Source organism: Rhopalosiphum padi, chromosome 1 (genome assembly GCF_020882245.1).
Source record: "Rhopalosiphum padi isolate XX-2018 chromosome 1, ASM2088224v1, whole genome shotgun sequence".
Classification (NCBI taxonomy): Eukaryota; Metazoa; Arthropoda; class Insecta; order Hemiptera; family Aphididae; genus Rhopalosiphum; species Rhopalosiphum padi.
The window spans coordinates 71531255-71551291 of NC_083597.1; the positions used below are offsets into that span (position 1 = coordinate 71531255).

The 20037-nt window shown below is 27.7% G+C and overlaps 2 protein-coding genes across 2 annotated transcripts; one reads left to right on the forward strand and one right to left on the reverse strand.

Moving 5' to 3' along the window:
- Window positions 1-1533: 1533 nt before the first annotated feature.
- LOC132917396 (uncharacterized) lies at window positions 1534-3658 on the reverse strand. The gene is made up of 2 exons (XM_060978115.1): window positions 3134-3658; window positions 1534-3003 (listed from the first exon to the last, which is right to left on the reverse strand). Exons 1-2 carry the CDS (start codon window positions 3185-3187, stop codon window positions 1690-1692), a joined length of 1368 nt encoding a protein of 455 aa, XP_060834098.1. The 5' UTR covers window positions 3188-3658; the 3' UTR covers window positions 1534-1689.
- A 1012-nt stretch (window positions 3659-4670) lies between these two features.
- Window positions 4671-7663, forward strand: LOC132917398 (superoxide dismutase [Mn], mitochondrial). Its single transcript, XM_060978118.1, has 5 exons — window positions 4671-4965; window positions 5241-5434; window positions 5499-5612; window positions 6593-6772; window positions 7374-7663. Exons 1-5 carry the CDS (start codon window positions 4931-4933, stop codon window positions 7517-7519), a joined length of 669 nt encoding a protein of 222 aa, XP_060834101.1. The 5' UTR covers window positions 4671-4930; the 3' UTR covers window positions 7520-7663.
- Window positions 7664-20037: the final 12374 nt, after the last annotated feature.

Here is a 20037-nt window from a genome sequence, read left to right on the forward strand (position 1 = left end):
TAAGTGTTACCAATTGTTACCGTAACGAAATAAATCCTCATGAATTTTTTTTTTATACAATTCAAATTGATAAAAAGCCCAGTGTCCCCCAAACTACTATTCTTGTACTGTTAAAAAATAATTCCAACGAGGTTCTTCCTCCGAGATAATCTTTTAGAAGAAATATACAACTATAAATTATAATATCTACACTATGAAAACAAATATGGATGGATAACAGATATATATAATAATATATTATAGAATATATATATTGTATGTAAGAAAAAACGATGAAATTGATCAGTGATAAAAAAGTCTATCTTAAAAATCTGGGCAGATCGAAAATTTAAGAGTACCAATTTCGAAATTAAAAAATCCCATGATTTTCTATAACAAAAATTCTATAATAGGATACATTTTTAAATTATATATTATAATCGTATTATAGGGGGATAGTGGGTGGGTCATTATTTGAATACTCTACTCAGGATTTGTCGAGTTTGAAACATGCCACTCATAAGCGCAATTAGAGTTTTAAATTTGGGGGCTTTTATAATTTGCATATATGTAATGTGTGTATACTCCCTGAGATATATAAAGTTGGAAGGGGTTATATACAAACCATTTAGGGGGCTAGGGAGCTTAACCCCCCTCAAACTGCGCTTATTATATCACTGATCGTAACAAGCTAGATGAATAATAAATTTTGGATCTATCAAAAAATGTAGTATTGTATAAAATGTAGGATTATTAAACCGCTGTTCTAGGTCGAAGGGTTTTTAGAAACCAAAAATTTTCTATATCAACATTTTAGAAAAATTAAAAACAGATTCCTTTATTATTTTTAATTGTATATTATAATATGTTAGGATGTACAGTAGGTAAAACAACTACACAGCGTAATAAACACAAACTGCAATACAAAAAAATAGTTTTAGGTATAGCCATATTTAATTATATACGAATATAGAATATTTATATTAATTTATAATAAATACACTCAAAGACAAATTTTAAAAGCTTTTAATTTGATATAGGTAACAGAGTAATATAAAAATTCGCAAAAAAAAGAATAAAGATAGCAGGTTTCTATCATAGATATATATATTATACTATTAAAATTATTAATTACCTACGCGTATTTTCAAAATAGTTTTTAAACTCTTTTCGAAGGAACCGGATCGTGCCCGGGTTATTAAGAAACCGTAAAAACTATCAACAAGTGTAAGATATAAATTATAAACATTAGTTTGAATTTCGAAATTTCGAATGTTAACAAATATAAAAATAATTGATAAAGACATTGAACAAGTGTTTTTAATCGGAGTGCTCCCCCTATAGGTACGCCCCTGATCATTACATTTCGTATAATTATGTAATAGCCAAAATGTGAAATGGTCAATGTAAAATTGAAAAGGCGAGGCGACGGAAACTCCGATAACAATTTGTCGCCAAGACTTGATAGACTTATCGTATTAAAAATTAAAATAAACAGCCATCTGTATTGACCGTTAAAATAATCATAATAAATAATAATGTTTTATTATAAAGTACAAAATAGTTTTTTTTTATTGTCGTAAAAACTCGTTTACACAAACATTAAACACTAATACAAAATATAAAAATATTATTTAACTATTTAAAAAATAAATATACAATATACATTAATAATACTTATAATACACATCATTATTTATATTTTTAAAATTACATATCACTGCAGTCACTTGACATATCATCGCTTGATTCGTCTTTGAATATACAAGAATACTCATCATCCATGAAGTCGTCAACAATGTCATCTACTTCCCAAAATTTAGCTTCTTCATTAATTGTATAATCCTCTGCATTTCGCCAATCTTCCGATGTGACAGATTTAACACCTTCAAACAGCAACTGTTTCACGTCGTTCATTTTGAAAGTGGTATTTTTATTTCTTACATATCCTTTGACTATGGACCATGCTAGTTCAATTGGGTTTAATTCCGAGTGGTATGGTGGTATTCGCAAAACAATTTTATTTTCTGCCTTGGCTACTTCATCTACAACATATTTATCGTAAGCTGATTTATGTTTTCGTACTAGATCCAATAGCTCTGCTATAACAAACGTATCATTAACTTGAACATTTTTCTCTTGGAGCCACTTCATAATATTTTCCTTTTTCCACGATGAATCTGGAATTTGTTCTGTCTTCGTGTTATGATAAAGAGCGTTATCCATTATTATGACTGCATTATCGTTTAATAAAGGCAAAATATTTTTAAACCATTCTAAAAATTTTTCACCGTTCATTTCTTTAAGGTAGTCATTGATATTGGTCTTAAATTCGAGACAATGTAAACCACCTTTAACAAATCCTTCTCGTGAACCAATATGTATAATAATAATATAATCTTTGTTTTTGTTAGCTGAGTTGCTTGCACTTGATAATTTTTTTTGTAATAAATCGCTATTTGATTTTATGGTATTTTCTACCCATAACTTTTGTGAATTGTCATTACACCACGTTTCACCCAAATAATATAATGTTCGTCCTTCTTCTCGGAATTTTTTTATACTTCGTAAATAATTTCGACGCCATATAACTAAATCTTCTCCCTCAGATAAAACACTATTTCGTTTTCTTTTCGTATATACATAATTTAAATCTTTAAGAAGATTGTACATAGTTGTCCGTTTCAATTTAGGTAAACTGTCGTCTTTAGAGGCAGCATTTACGATTTTATCTAATGTTGGTGGGTCATGGTTTAGCCAAAATGAATGCACTTTTTGACGAATGGCATTTTTATAAAAATCATTTATCACTTCGATAATTTTTGGTCTGACTCTCTTCATAATCGGAGAAGAAATGGGTTTATTTGTATTATATTCTGAAATAATTTTTTCAATACTATTTTTTCCTATTCCAGTTTCATTCATTAATTCTTTTATTAACTGCTTGTATAATATGTTAGGTTCATTTTCCTTCTTATTTTTATAAAGATTTATAACTAGTTTTTTTTTTTTACTTCGAATAACCTATATAAAATAAGAGAATATTATTTTACATGCGAACAATAAATGTTATAAAAAAGTACAATATTTATAGATATACGTTTATAAATTGGTAAACTCGATAATAAATATTACAAATAGGATTAATTCTTACCTCGCCTCTTTTATTTTTTTTGACAGGTGTAACTTGTAATCCTTGATCACACATTTTAAAAAATTATTTAAAAAAAAATATTTATAAAAATACGATTTAAATAAAATATAGATCAAGTATTATTTACACAATAACTTGTCACTAAAAAAAAAAACTGTTGAAAGTATCGAGAAAAATAAACGGCCAAATTTTAAAAAGATCAGTAATGTATATTGTTGAATGCGAAATGTTATGGTATATCAAATACTCAAAAACAAAACACAGTTTATTAACCGCAATCACTATCACTATTACAATCACTATCTCTGCTAATTACATGAAGTAGTTCGTTTTTTACGACTGCTTGGATCGCCACCATGTTACACACTACAGTGTGACCGTATACGGGGATATTCCACGTTTTTTTACATTATGGGCCTCACTTCTTTTTTTATGTACCGATCACAATTAAAGAATAAAGATATTTATTGCAGTAAGCACAAGTACAATATTCGCGTACCTCTCCCCCTAATTTTTTTATCATAACATTAATATTCCTTAAAAAATAAATGTTTCACGAAAAAAAGAAATAAATATTTAAAATATTATTTGATATAAACATAATTTAGTGCTTAAAAAAATATTTGCTTTAATTCTAAACGTCTTTCGATATTTGGTTTTAATATTTTAAACTCCTCATTAGTCATTAGTCCTCAATTACATCACTATAATTGATTTGTCACGAGGTTTTGTTCCGCGAAAATCATTAGCATATAATCGAATCTCTCTTAATTTATACAACTCCACAGTTTTATTTTTATAATATTTAATTTTGAAAATAACCGCTCGGCGCTCATAACTGAAATATACTCAAAAATTTGGTTATTGCTTTGATTACATTAGGAAAATTGCCACCATTTGTTAAATTTTGCAATCATTTTTTATTTTGAATTATGAGTATTCGGATTTCGGAGTATTTGGTTGTTTTTCTTTTTAAAAAATATTCCAGGACTTTTATTAATCGTAATTCCATTTCATAATTATTTTGATAAAATATGGTTTGCTTAAATTTAATCATACGTCCAACCAAACAAATGGTATCTAAGGTTTCTTGACTGAGTCTCACTTAAAAACTGAAATGCTGGTTTCTATAAAATTGTCAATTTTACAAGATACTTTTCTTTTATTAACAGATGGAATTCCAGTGCTTTTGAAGTCACATATTTCCAAAAATGTCGGTGATTGACGACTATAGATATGGTATTAAGGGGCAGACGTTACTGAAAAAAAATTTCGGGGAACTGAAATTCTTGTCAATATTTAGTACAATAGTACTATCGTAAACCTAAGTACCTAACCTACCGTTGCTTACAGAATTAGTTAAAATTTATTGTAGTCCTTTTTAAGAATTATTTTTTATTTTGAACTTTTTAAATTTACATTCTTAAAAATCTTAAATTCTCAAATAACAGCTGATAACAGCCTGCAAACCTGATAACCGTGATCCACTTTCTATAATAATTTCATGCTGATAACATTGCTTATTACTCTACGATTTGCATAATGTATACATTGATAGTGAGTTAATGTTTATAATAGGTATTATCGTCTTAACTTTTATTTGATCTTCATTCTTCCGACTTCTTTGCTTATATAAAATATTTTAATAACTAGGTAATTCCTGCGAGTTTTATTTCGAGATTTTATAATTTTATTTTTGTTCATTAGCCAATAAATTTATATAATTAATTATATTACACTCTCGTTGAAACGTTTTTTAAATTCTTAGAACGTTTGCTACCAATTATTTTGTGAAAAATGTCGGCCAAAATTGTTAAAAATATGTTGAAAAGGTAATGTATAAAAGTAAATTTTTAAGAAGTTTTTATTTAACCTATTCAACTTTGCCAGAAATGCAATATCAATTACTAAAATTGTATATTGTTCACATCATTCTTTTGGATACTTCAGTGTTTCGCACTAAAAATGAGTTGTGTTTGCTTAATACAGTGTTATAAAATATTTCAATTTAATAATTCATTATGGTTATTGTTTGCAAGGATAATTACCTATGCAAAAGATGATAATTTGGAATTTTTATGATAAACATAGTTTTGTAATTTTTCAGTATACCATTCAGTCGCCTTTGTATGTCCCAAATTAGAACAAAAGCAACGTTACCTTCTCTGGCATATGAATATAAAGACTTAGAACCAATCATATCACGAGATATTATGGAAATTCACCACCAAAAACATCATAATACTTATGTAGTAAACTACAACAATACACTAGATAAATTACAGACTGCTGTAGCAAAAGGTTATGTATATTTCTGCTACATGATTAAATTGGTAAATTATTATAATGTTTGTTACTCTTATAGATGATACAGCGACAATCATAAGCTTGGCACCTGCACTAAAGTTCAATGGCGGTGGTCATATTAATCATTCAATTTTCTGGGATACACTTACACCTCATTCAACTAAACCTTCTGGTAAATTATTAATTATTATTTTTATTTATTGAAGATATTTTAAATTATAAGACAATAAGTTTGTTCAGTTATCATCTCAAGCACATAAATTAAATTATGTATAAGTACTTACAATTATAATAAAGAAATTAGTTAATTGTAGACTGAAACAAATTTTGCTATTTAGTAGGTTTTAGTTAAAACTGTTCATCAATAAATTATTGATAGTATTTTATTTAATTAATTAAATTATGTATATAGTATCATTTAAGCAAAGAATGAATTAATAATTATATTATGTATTGTCATTATAAAAAAGCGGATGATTTTTATAATTTTATTTTAAAATTTTAAAATTGTATAACAATAATTTTTTTTTACTTAGGTGCTTTATTAGCTTAGCAACTTAGCTATGCAACATTATGATAAAAGTGTTCAAGCAATAATAAGGTTATGGTGTTTTATTAATTTAAAATTATAAACATTTGCATTTAATTACTTTTGCAATATATACTTTTAATAAATTTTAAAATAATAATTTTATCTCAATTATAATTTTTGTTTATAAGTATTAATATAAGTATAATATCAGTATATGTATGAATTGATTTGAATTCAAACCTAACTTACCAAATTATATTCAATGTTTTCTTTTTTTTTTATATATTACTAGTTGGTTGTCCACAGACTTAATATTAAAATTTTTTTTAAATGTTGACTATTTTTAATATTTATTATTATATTATTGAAATTTCAGTTTGAGTTTTAACTTAAATTACAATTATAAAATTAAGTGTATTTTTAACATTGTACTTAACATACACATAACATTTCTGTCATAAAATAATTTCAACAGCTCAATTTTGAACTTATAATTTTTGGTTAAATCATATTTTAACTAGAAACATGTTCCCTTTTAATCTTATTATATCTACCTTATTATTTAGTTTATATTTTTTAATAATTGTAAAGTATAAAAAGTATTTTTTTTTTTTTTTTAGATGATTTGGATAAGGCTTTAATCCAAAACTTTGGTTCATGTGATGAATTTAAGAAACAACTAGCTGCAGCTTCTATCGCAGTACAAGGTTCAGGATGGGGTTGGCTTGGGTTTAATCCTCAATCAAAAAAGTTGACAGTAATAAGTTGTGCTAACCAAGATCCACTATTTTCAACTACCGGTTAGATTATATAATTATTAAGTACTGGTTTGTTATTGTACAAAATATCATTGATTTGTTATCGTCCATCAACATATTTTTAAACTTTAATTGTTCTTATTCATAAATAGTAGAATTGATGATTACAAATAGTTTTGATCTTGGTACTATTGGTACTTTTCCTATTATAAATACATTTTTTACACACAAATGTAAAAAACCAGGCCCAATAAAAACAAGCAGTAAAAAAAAAAAAACAGTATAATATATTCATTGAATGTTCTATCTGAAAATATTTTTGAGGGGGGGGGGGTGAAAAGTTGATTACATTATAATATATTTATATGTAGAAATATAGTCAAATTATAAAATGAATTTAAGCTTTTTATTTTTATTTGCTATACCTAATAATAGTACCTTAGTTTTTCTTTGAACCATAAAATCATTAGATGAGTTTTTGGTGAATATTATATACCGTACATATTGAATATATTATGTAAAATGTGGGTAGTAAGACGATAAAAAACCAATGAGGTGAACAATTACAAACTAGTACCCATTATAGTAGTATTTAAATAATCAATTTAACTTATATTTTATTTAAATTTTTTTTTATGAACAGGATTGATTCCTTTATTTGGAATTGATGTTTGGGAACATGCTTATTACTTGCAATATAAAAATGTCCGCGCTGATTATGTCAACGCAATTTTTGAAGTTGTAAATTGGGATGCTGTGTCCAAACGTTTTGCTGAAGCTTCTGCTTGATTTTTCTCAATTTTTATTAATTATCATTTCTACTTTATAGTTCTTATTGAGTATATATTTAAATTTAAACAATTAAATATGTACTTTTTATGTATTCATGTAAACACTGTTTAGTTTCAATTAAAATAAATTAATATAAATAAATTTGTATTTTATTTTTATTTCATTTCTTATTAAAACAAATAAGAAATTTAATTTGTTGGTAAATCATCTAAATCATATATTATCTCGAGACTAGATTACTACATTTTAGATAATACAAATTGGTAAAATAAGAATAAGTTATATAAACCTATAATATAATGTACTGTGAATACTATAGAATATAAAGTAATGAATAATATCATTTTTCACAGATTTATTTATGCCTATACATTTTTTTCTATCCCATTTAAATATGACACTGCTATAAAATAGTGTAAATAATGAGTTATAAATAAGTATTATATTATAATCTAATTTACAACATTTTATTAAAATGTACTATTATTAGCATTTCCGATTTGTTTTTCTAAAACCAAGAGGATAGCTATTGTAGATAGATACTATAAAATCTTCCTATCGGTCATTATATCGGTGATATGTTTGTTATCTACTAGCCTATCTTTTTCATATATTATTCTGTACCTATTAACTTATTAAATTCTAACAACAAATAAAGTAATACCTACACTACAAAATTGTAAAAAAAAAGTAAAAATATAAATTATTCAATTTTCAGAATTAAGATATTTTATATAACCAATATTTATAATAGGTAATTTAAAATTAGTTCTCTAATGACCTATACTGACTAAACTATAAAAACATATCTTTCGTTGTTAACTCATTATCACCTAATAACTTTTGTAAACACTTACCTACATTGAGTTACTTAAAATGTTGAAATTTTCAATTTTTCCCTGATACATGTTTTTTTTTCTTGCTCTAATACCCAAATTACATAAGCTGAAACAAATTTTATCATATCAGGCTTGGTTTTTCTGATTATTTTATGGTTCATATTACCAGTATGAACATATTATATACAGTATAATATAATCTTATTAAAATTAGGTTTTAATAAAACGTGTTTTATTATAAAAAAAAAATGTTCAAGTAATGAAATCGAATTAAAAAAAAGCTGGGATTTGTGTATGTTCTAGATTGGTTAATATGCAATTATTGTTGTGAGAAACTAAGAAATACGAAAATCGGTTTGATGAAAATCTGATGTACTAAAGTATAAAATTATTTTATTAAAAATATATAAAGGTATACCTAAACATTAATAAATTGAAAAAGGCTGCATGATCTCATATAGCCTCTTATATCTACGTGTATGAAGCATAGGTACTTATTTGATATTTCACAACATTTTCGAAAAAGATTTATAATTTATGCTTTGTCATAGGTACCTAATACCTATTAATCTTCACATATATTTGAATAATATCTAAACTTACCATTAAGAATCTGGACATTTTTTTAAATTGTCTAATAAAACACTTCCAACGAGTACTGTTAGAATAATTTTATGATGTAAGTTGTAAGTTCCATGTATTCATTGAACATTAATAACTATTTTTAAATTTATTTTATTTTAATCACCTCCATTAAAACAAACTAATGTCACGAAAGTTATTTAAGTTCAGCTAGATAATACACTGACAAACTGAGTTTATAATCTACGTCAAGGCTATCGACAAGATATATTATGTAATATACTAATATGTTATATGTATATTGTATAATCTACATGACTACATTATATTATGTATATGAGAGATCTAGTTTCAAAGTACACAATATCTATGTTTACTACATTTTGGGAAAGACAAAAAAAAAAACGAAAACTTATCAATCAAATACGGGATTTCACCGAACTGAAACTCAGTTAGATACTAATGGATTTGTGTGGTTAATTGATATTTGGTGTAGCACTTTTTGTAAAGGTTTTTAGATGTTATAAATATTATTTTAATTCTTAGGTCTGGTAGATGTTATTTGAGATTGTCTGGAAGGCCTCATCCGTATACGAATTCAGGAAGGCTTGGCGCGATAAGCATTATACATAGTGTACAATGTAATATTATAATATATCTACTTAGGTATATTTATCAATAATGTTCGAGAATATCATAATAATAATAGTAATAATAATAAATATTTGAATTGCAATTTACCATTGCGCTATAAAATAAAAATAATGCAGTAGGTGCATTGTACTTATAATATAAATAGAATAATATTTTTAAAAGGAGATTGTACGTTTTCAAACTAAATGTTATTTTCAAGCTAAAAAATACACTAGAGTTTGACCATTTTATTCGAAAGTAGTGAGTTATTGGAATTTAGCGCTGAAAATTGCATAATATGAAACGACATCTATCCATTCTTCATGAACATTTGGAGATTGTACACTTTAAAACTAGATTTCTCATGTTTACATACCTATTTTATTATTGAATAATAAAATAATTTATATTATCGAATTTTTTGTCCAAAAGTTTAATATCACTATAATGCTGGACAGTGGGTATAAGGCACTATAGGCCATAGCTTACTCGTCAATTTCCAAAATCTATAATTTATTCTAGTCATATTAGGTACCTATAACATAGAAAAATTTAATTTTTATTTAAATCTTTTAAAATCACAACAATTATTGATAGTATCGAAATTATATAATATTAATAATTACTGCAGATGTGGCCTTAGGAGATATTATTCTCCAAGACCATGGTTTTAAGTGATCACACGCGATATTATATCAAATATATTAATTTTAATTCAAGTATTAAAAACTTGATGAGAAAATATTTTTAAACTCTCTCTCTCCCTCTTTCTAAAACACACCAATAGCGTCAATTTGCTGTGTTCGGTCTTCTGTGTACACCTATTGACTGTTGTGGTTTTAAGTTTTCTTTTTAATTTTCCAATCCTTGCACCGATTGCCTAAGGGAGGGGATAAGCACAGTATCATATTCGTTGCATGTTTTGAGTAATGCAATTCTTTTTTTTTAATCTAGGTTTTGGATAATAGTATACAGCTGTATGGCTGTATACCAATACAAAATATTTTATTTGTATCTTTTAAAGTCGCGTATGTGCAGAAAAAAATCTTTTTCTAGTAGTCATACGCAGTACATAATTCTGTTTTTACGAGAAAATATTTGTTTGCATGTGTACGTTGAACCAAATGCAGTCACTATTTCCATCATAATTTCTCTTAAAGCAGGAAAATCTTCGTTCGGAAGTTCTGAATACAATTCTAAAAGATGATTTTATTTTATTTTTTGTAATTCATTACAATAAAATGAATTTATTTTCAACTTGATATATTCAACTTGAAGAGAAGTATGAACATCGTTTTCATAAATATGAAATGGATTTTTTTGTAAGTTCAATGATTTTTTGTGTATTAGTAATATCTGAACATTTAAATCAAAAATCGTTTTTTAGTTATTTTAATATTTTTAAAAATTGATTTATTGGACATATACCTAATGTTTTAGTTTTATTTTTAATTTTCGGCAGTTTTCAAAATGATTCAAGTGATTACAGTAAATCTGATTGACAAATAGTTTTAACTTTGGTTCAAATTTTTTTTAACAGATTTATACATATCAAAAATACCTAAGTATTTCCGTTCTTTGTAATTTTAAAATTAAAATATTTAAATGTCATGTTATGTTTGTAAGAAAAGCTAAAATCCACAAAAAGTTATCATTTTTTAATTCTAAGACTGGTCTTCTCTTATTGGTCACTCATTTTCGATTTCTTAACGTAAATCCAAAAATCTTTTTATTGCCTTTCTTCGACTTAACCTTGTGTTTCATGATAAACTTATTTTTTTTGGTATGATTTCTTCTAGTACATTTAAAAAACATTTTTTATATTCTCATTATTATTAAAATTATTTAAAAATTTGTTATTTTAAAGCTTAATTATACAAAATGTATTTTGGTCGAGTTTTGTTTTTTAAATAAATTGGAAAAATATTGATTATTATGAATTTCTTTTTTAAGTGCTTCTAATTTATAGTAACACGTATTTCTCTTTGCAAAATAATATATGCAATATACTACATACAATAATTGTTGTTATTAAATCAGGTTGCATAACTGAATGGTAGTTGTGAGGAAGGTGATCAATATTCAAAATTAACTAACGCTTATAGGACAATTTACCTATAAGTAAATTTTTTACGTAAACATTTTAAGAAAAATAATTGTTACAGAATATAAAATTAAAAGTATATACGCATATTACGTATGGGTACCCATATTTATACCCTACTGGGTATACAGAAAAAAGTTAAATTTACTGAGTAAAAGGGTGTATTATATATAAAAAAAAAATAAATACATTTATAATAAATCATTGAAACGAAAACTTTAATAATTATAAATTATAATTATTTAAACGAATACCTAAAAGTATAAGCTGTAAATGAAAATAATAGACTTAATAAACAATTATAATAATTAATGGTAATTTACATTATACCTACTACGCACACGAATTAAATATATTACATGCAACCTATGACACTACATAAAGATATATGTTTATATTTTATACGTCCAAGCTTAGGTATACGTTGTTTAGTTTGCGGCACTGGCACAGAATTGGCAATACAAAAGAATTTGTCGACTTTCAAATTAATAAACATTTATTTTTAATGGCATATAACAGTGAGCATATAGTAATTACAAATACATATATAGGTATTTAATTTTACCTTAAATCTACGAAAAATGAATACCTACTCACATTATATTATAGTGGTTATTGCGAATATTATACACATATACCGTATGTGGTAGATTTTGTGGTGGTGCAGCGTCGGCCAAACGAATGTCGAGTAATTTTGTTCGTAAAATGATTGAGAATATCCCAAGGGCACCATTAACAAAATTAAGAAGAGATGTTCGGTTGAAAACCTATAGCCGACCATACTATGTTTAGGTATATATGTACTTATAATGCACGTCATAGTTCATCGATCATTATTATTATTCTTTAACATTATTATATACACGCGTACGCGCGCTATATCGTATGGACCACACATAGTTGTGGTTTGGTGCACAATGCGCATAACCACACGTCCACACAGGTCCGCGCTTATACGTCAATATAAAAGTTTGTTAGATAAAATACTTCAATAAAGTATAATATAGATGATATTATTATGTGTACGTTTTTAAAACTTTACACAACTGTCCATTATAGAAAAGGTTGGAAAAAGTGTTCGGATTTCGAATGTATCTTTACCTGCTCATCTTGATCGATAATACTTTATATGTTTATTCGAAAAATGTTTTAGTAAGAAAAACTATCCACCACAATGATCAAACAATACATTTTAAAAGTTATTTGCAACAGTACGATATTGTAAAAGTATAATATTGTTTAATCGTGTTTTCGAGTATAAATTATGTAGCACTAATGTAAGTATTATAACTTATAATTAGGGTTCGGCTTTGAAGGCAATATAATCAATAAAAAAAAGCATTTAGTTTATATAAAAAAAGCAATTACAAAATTTACTAAAATATTAAATAGATTTCAGTTGATTTAACTAGTTTGTTTTAATAAAAAAAATCACTACCACGTACTTAGGTAAACTGTCTCCAGTAAAACGTTTACGTTTAAGTCAAACAAGTTAAATGAATAATATTTGGGAACAATGTTTGAATTGAACGACCCGCTTTAATCGTACAATAAGCCGCATCAGATATTAAAAGTAAAATAGTGTCGTATTTCACATTATTTGGCCACAATATATGCATTGCTTTGTCAAATAACTGTGTAATTGTACTAATATTTACCTTATCTAAATAGTTTATACGAAGAAGATACAAATTTTCAGAGCATACGTATGTCGTGTATAAAGCTATCAGATCAATTGAAAATTAAACACAAAAATACATCTGTCCACTTAGATATTAAATGAAACACATTTTTACCTATCTAATCATTTTTTTTTTATTATCATTATTAAAAAAAAATGCCTTTACCTTCAAATACGAACCCTACTTATAACATAATTATTTTTAACATTGATCTTTGTTATAATAATTGATTTCATTAGTTTGGTAAAATTGACAATTATTATATATTACATAACTCAGTAATTTACTGTGTGGAATTATTATATTTCCGCGTACACAGTACAAGTTTATGTTCTTAAACATTTGATTTCTGATATTAAAGAGCAGTTGAAAGATCAAATAAATTGGTTGGGTTTGATTTTGAATCGGTTTAAAAATATAAATTAACTGTTTAACACAAATACGTAAAGGACAAGAACATTTTAAAGTTTGAGCGATCATCTACCATCTGCTGCAGCTGTAGAGCAGGAGGAGGTCATTTTATACCGAACTCAAAGCCCAAAGGTATTGGAACCGGTGTGTTTTAGTACAAAAACTTTCATACCACGATTTAAAAACTCTATTTTCATAAACTGTATAATAAATATTTACACGTCATAATTTTTTGAGTATTTTGGAGTATATTTTTCTGGTGAAATTTCATTGATAAATCAGAGTTTATTGCGACTGGAATTAAATATTTCAAATAATAATAAAATAAAATAACAATTTTCGTTTATCAAATTTTAAAAATAATTCTATCGTTTTTCTTGTAAAATAGTTTGTGATTGTTAATATGGTTTGATTTTATTTTTCGGCATACGGCTTATTGTATATTTGTATGATTGCCTTGCCACTTAACTATTATTTTGCGTTCAAAAATATAAAGAGTCCCGACAGATTAAAATAAAAATTCTATATCTCACGTCCATCAGCATTGGTTAACAATTATTCATTCACAAACACTAGATAAACGCATGGCACATATTTCATGAAGATTTAAATGTTATTATTACACTTGAAAAATGTTTCGAAACCGCAACAATGTATTTAATATATTATACATTATTGTATCCACATATCTATTGACTGTTAACAGAAAATGATGGCGGCGCACGTATAAATAAATTATAAAACAAAAACTAATACGTTTAACATAAAATGAAAAACAACAACAAAGATGGTAATAATATTATATCATCGTTATATCGTTCATCTCCGGTCGGTATACCGATTACATCCGTACGGGTTCTTGTCTTGGGCTTTGTACTCGTTCGTGATGCTGTACAGGAACAGTACCAGATGGTTGTGCGTGTATCTCTTCCTCGCGGCACAATGCCAGTGGTCGTCACTCGTATCGCCCTTGACCAAGTCCATCCGGTCGCACACCGCCCACACGGCGTCCGCGTCGTCGTGGTTCCGGCTCAGCCTCTCGAACCCGTTGACCAGGTTCTCGATGTCGCGGAACACTAACTTGTGCGTGCCCCGGGACGTGCGCGTGAACATCATGTCGTTGAAGTCCGTGTTCACGTCCGACCACTTGTTCATCAACTTCTTGCACGCCTTGAGAATGTTGTTGTTGACGCAGAACGCCCGCGGACCGCCCGCGATCGTCCGCTCGTCGAACCCGATGCACAGCACGTTGACGAACGTGTTGTGCCAGCCGTCGGCGTGCAACTCCACCTGTCTGGTCTGCTCGTTGCCCAGGCGCACCTCGCCGCTGTACATGGCACTCTGCGAGGTCATGCGCATATTGAACGTTTCGTCGTCCGCGCACCGGTGGTCGACTTCGGCCGGGAAAAAGCCCGACCCGCTGCCGCCCGAGTAACCGTCTGCCCGGAAGTAGAACCCGCAGCCGTTGAGCTTCACGTCGCCGTTGTGCATCCACATGCGGATCTTGATTTTATCCGATTCCCGTTTTCTGCGCAGATCGGCCAGGTAACTGTCCACCACCGGGCGCAATAACACAATGGCGGCCTTGGCAATGGCTATCGCGTCCTGGGACGCTGTGGGCTCCGGGACGGCCGCCAAAGTCACGAACAGCGCCGTGATCAAAGCACGCATTGTCACGGCAGTAAAGCGAAGAATTTCTGGGCGCGCGAGTGTAAAGCTTTCGAGTGGGTCGGATGATGATTAATTGAAAAAAAATTGAATTCGCGTGATGCGAATCGACCGACGTTCGAAACCGGTGTGTACCTACTCGTATACTGTTTTATGCAAAAAGATGTTGTTCATTCCCACTATGCGAATAATAATTATTGTTATTGCGCGTTATTATACCACGTGGTTGATTAAGTCGCTACGTAAATGTATAGAATTGTTTTTGTTTTTTTTTTCAAAATAAACGTCATCGTATCGACGAATATTTAATGGTGCCACTCAAGTGTGCATAGTTTTAGTAGGTATCAAAATAAATAAATAAATAAATAAAAAAATTTGCGCACAAAACATAATTTTGATAATGAGTTTGATTAAATTTTAATTCATGAAATTTGTTACTATAATTGAGTATAATATTTTCAAGTAGGTACCTACTTAGTTTTTTTAAACGATTTAAGAAGTGTTTTGTCCGGAATATCTACCAAATTATTTTTTTTTTAATAAAAAGCAGATTTTTTTACTTGTAAATTATTAATTAGATGACTTTTTTGAAAATATTAATGCACCTATCTTTGTCGAATTTCGAACTTATAGTTTTCGAGTTATTCAACTTTGTGTACTTAGGATGATAGGTTTGGAAAATATTCTGATTAATTTATAATTATAATAATTAATATCAGTACACCTAATTTTTCAATTATTTTATTATATTATATGTTTTTAAGATCTATTTTTGTATAGTATACAGTATAAACATTTTAATAACTACTTGTTTAAATTTAGATTTAGATTTTAGATACAACAGTCAACAACATATTCAAAAAAGTCATCGGCTTAAAAAAATATTTGTTTTTATCTGAAAAACTATGGACTTAGTACCGCCTAAAGACACTTTAAATGATATAAAATTTAAATATTTTAAATGTATACTTATAAATTCACTATAAAAATAAATAGGGGTGAGCATGCTTGATAAATCACTCTGTATATAATATTATATTAATATATTATACGAGTCACGAGAGACCCTAACACGTATATTCCATCCGATTTCTGGTTTAACTGGTTTGCATACTGTCTCTATACACAGGGCAATAGCATGCACAATGTTTTGCAGGTTTGACTAATTTTCGTGTGTGTATGTAAGTATTTAACCACGGCATACAACATTTTAGAAAATCTTGAGATTTTACACGTCTTTACAGTAACCAACAACCGAATATTATAAAAACATGCACAAAACAGACATTTCTCTTGTACGTCACTATTTCAGTGTTGTGCTTTAATTTGTTTTTCATAATTTTTATAGGCATGATATACATAGCGGGCATTATAGAAAACTAGATAATCTCCCTAGCACTGCTTATGCGTCGACACTAAAACATACTATGGTGCATTTTAATACTTTATTATATGACGGTACATAAATAGCTTTGTATATACATTTTAACATCTAAAATTTTTAAAAACTATACACTTTATTATGTTTCAAATTATCGATCAAGGTAATTTTCATAATATTATGGATATTTTTTTGACATTTTAAATTACATATTTGTTTTTTCATGTTTTTTTTTCAATTAATGTTTTATAATATTTTTGTTTCGAGATCAAAAAGCTTGGAAATTTATTACAAATAAGGTTCATTATAAATTGTTTATGTAGAACTTAAAAAATATAAAATATAATGATTGTCAAAATGGCTTTGTGAATGTTTAATGAAATTAGATATTTAAACGAAAAATTACAAAAACTGTTATTTGTTGTAATTCAAAAAATATTAATCACGAGAATTTTAAATGTTCAGATATTATTTATCTTATCATTTTCTATACAAAATTAAATTAAATAAAATAACTAATTTTAAGCTACTTCTAAAAATGAGTTCAACTTCCGGGATTTATAAAATACTTAAAACAATATAATTATATAAATATAATACAATACAATTATATACAAATTGTCTTTATAAATTGATATTGATCTACTAATTATTTTTTGTATAATTAACATAGTAAAACACGAGTTTTAAATAGGAAATAGCTTAAAATTGTATAAATTAAAATAATTGTGGGTCTTTAATACTTTTTTTGAAATAGTTTTCAATAATTATCTATCAAACGCATTAATTAGACAAAAATTATCGATGATTTAGGCTTTTTAAAAATTTTTATTGCAATGAAGTATGATTATTATTTTACTATATATTTAAATTTCAAGCCACTTAATAAAGTTATAATTATAAAAATAAACACATGGTTGAATATTGTAATTTTACTACATTTTTAAAAGCTTATACAATTAATTTGTAATTTTTATTGGATAAAGTTACCTTTTAAAAGATCGAATTTAATCAAAAAAGTATTATATTTATAGGAAAATGATTGTAAAAAATTAATACAACTTTAATTTACTCATATAGCTATCATTATGTAGTCTATATACGACATGTGATATTAAATAGATGGTATAAGAACCATGGATAAATGAAAAGGTGATGACAAGTTTTTAAAAATTAATCAACCACTTTGAAAACAGTTTTTCATTTCACACACGGGTAACATACGCTTTAACGTCGACAGGTGGCACAATAAATTTCATAGGGTTACTTCAGCACATTATACATATAATATAGTTCATTCAAGCCATATAATTTAAAAAAAAGAGTTTAAATAAAACTGAAACAAAAATTGTAACATTTTTTCAAAATAAACTAAAAAATATGGCATTAGAGTTTGTTAAAGTGCATTAGCATTAATTGATACATATATTACCTATATTATAAAGAATTACACACATACCATACCTACTGTAAATTTGTTATTAATGTTATTGTTATTATACACAAATGCTAAATCACGCAAAGTTGTGTTTCTATATTAGGGTCGTAAGATCACTTATCAGTGATCACTGATAAATAAAGGTGGCTTTCATCCGCGATCTGTTGTTATTACAATTATAATACCTATAACTATTGTATAACTATATTACATAAGTACATTACCATATATTACATAATATTATATGTTGTTCGTATTTTTGTATTTTAATATAAATAATATTATTATAACTATAACAGTTAAACATTATATCCGTGTGTTATTTTATCGGGATATTTGGTGTAGATTTACAATTCATTACCTCGCATTAATCGTTCGATGTTATAAATTGTATAAACCACATTTTAAAGTTGTTATTTCAAAATAGAACACACACCATATAATATTGTGATAAACAATAAACTTGTTATTTGGCATAATAGATTAATTCATCAGAATATTAATTGCGTTAAAAATTGTATAGATATATAAATTAAACATCAATCTTGATATGACTTCTGGAATAAATCATAATTGTACATGGGAATAAGTGATAATTATTATACTATCGAAAATTTGAAAAACAACACCGAGGAAGTTTTAGTAGTAGAATATAGGTATTTTTCTATTAATGGCTCAACACATCTGTGATTTAATCTGGATAATTGGCGTCGCAAATTATGCGTTGAGTATAATAGGATTTAGATCAATTTTTAATTATTCTCAATCAGCTCAACTTGCCTACGTAGTTACGTCTAATCAACATTTGCAAGCGGCTGGACTCTGGACAACAATTTAGATTCTATTTGAGAATAATATTTCAATCGTAGAGTTGTGAAAACCAAATTACTTATTAGGGTTAATTTTAGAGCTGTTTATTATTTGGCTTATTCTTTTGAGGAATAATTTTTCGAGTACCTTCCAGAAGACTCGGTAGAACGCTTATTGGTCTGCATGAGGAGGAATGGCTAGCGGGTTTTCCAGGTTTGGTATGACTAAATTGATTGAGAACTTCCACTGCAGCGAAAAGTAAGCTAATCGAATAATAGCATTAAAAATATAGGTTAGGAGCATTAAAGTTTTCCTTGAGAGGTGTTTAGCTACTTCGTACGTTAACAAATCAAATTCAGTAGACTTTATTTTTGGGAATGAAGATATGCAGTGCTGAACCTCAGCTGAAGAGAATACTTTTAGAAGTATTGTAGTATCATTTTCAAGCGGAAAGTATTGTAGATGAGGCTGATTTGTAAGATACCACTGTGGACTGGCTTCTTGTAGGTGGGGGCTTACATTTTGGAGGGAAAGTGTTGAAGTGAATCTGCAGTTCATTTGAAGTTCTCTGCGAATTTGATACTCCCCTATAGTGGGAGAGATGGTTTCATTGACACAGCGTAAAGGTAGGTGGAACGTTAATTGCCTTGTGACATGTGGACGGTTGGTGATCTTTGTCACAGCGGTCGCAACATGTAGTGTAGTTACAATAAGTGCAAGTGTAACCGTAATTTGGCTGTTTTGACACTGTATTATAGATTTTAACGGTTGTGGGCTCTTCAATTTTATTTTTGATGTGAAAGATAGCAGTGATATCAAATATCGTTTTGCAGTTCTACGAAGAAGAGGAGAATGTCTATTTTTGTTTACTGTTGCAGTAGGTACGTACGTTCATCGCTTGGTATATTGAAAGGTTGAAGTTTTCTAGAGCAGATTTTATTTCATCACGAGAAGTAGTGTATTACAA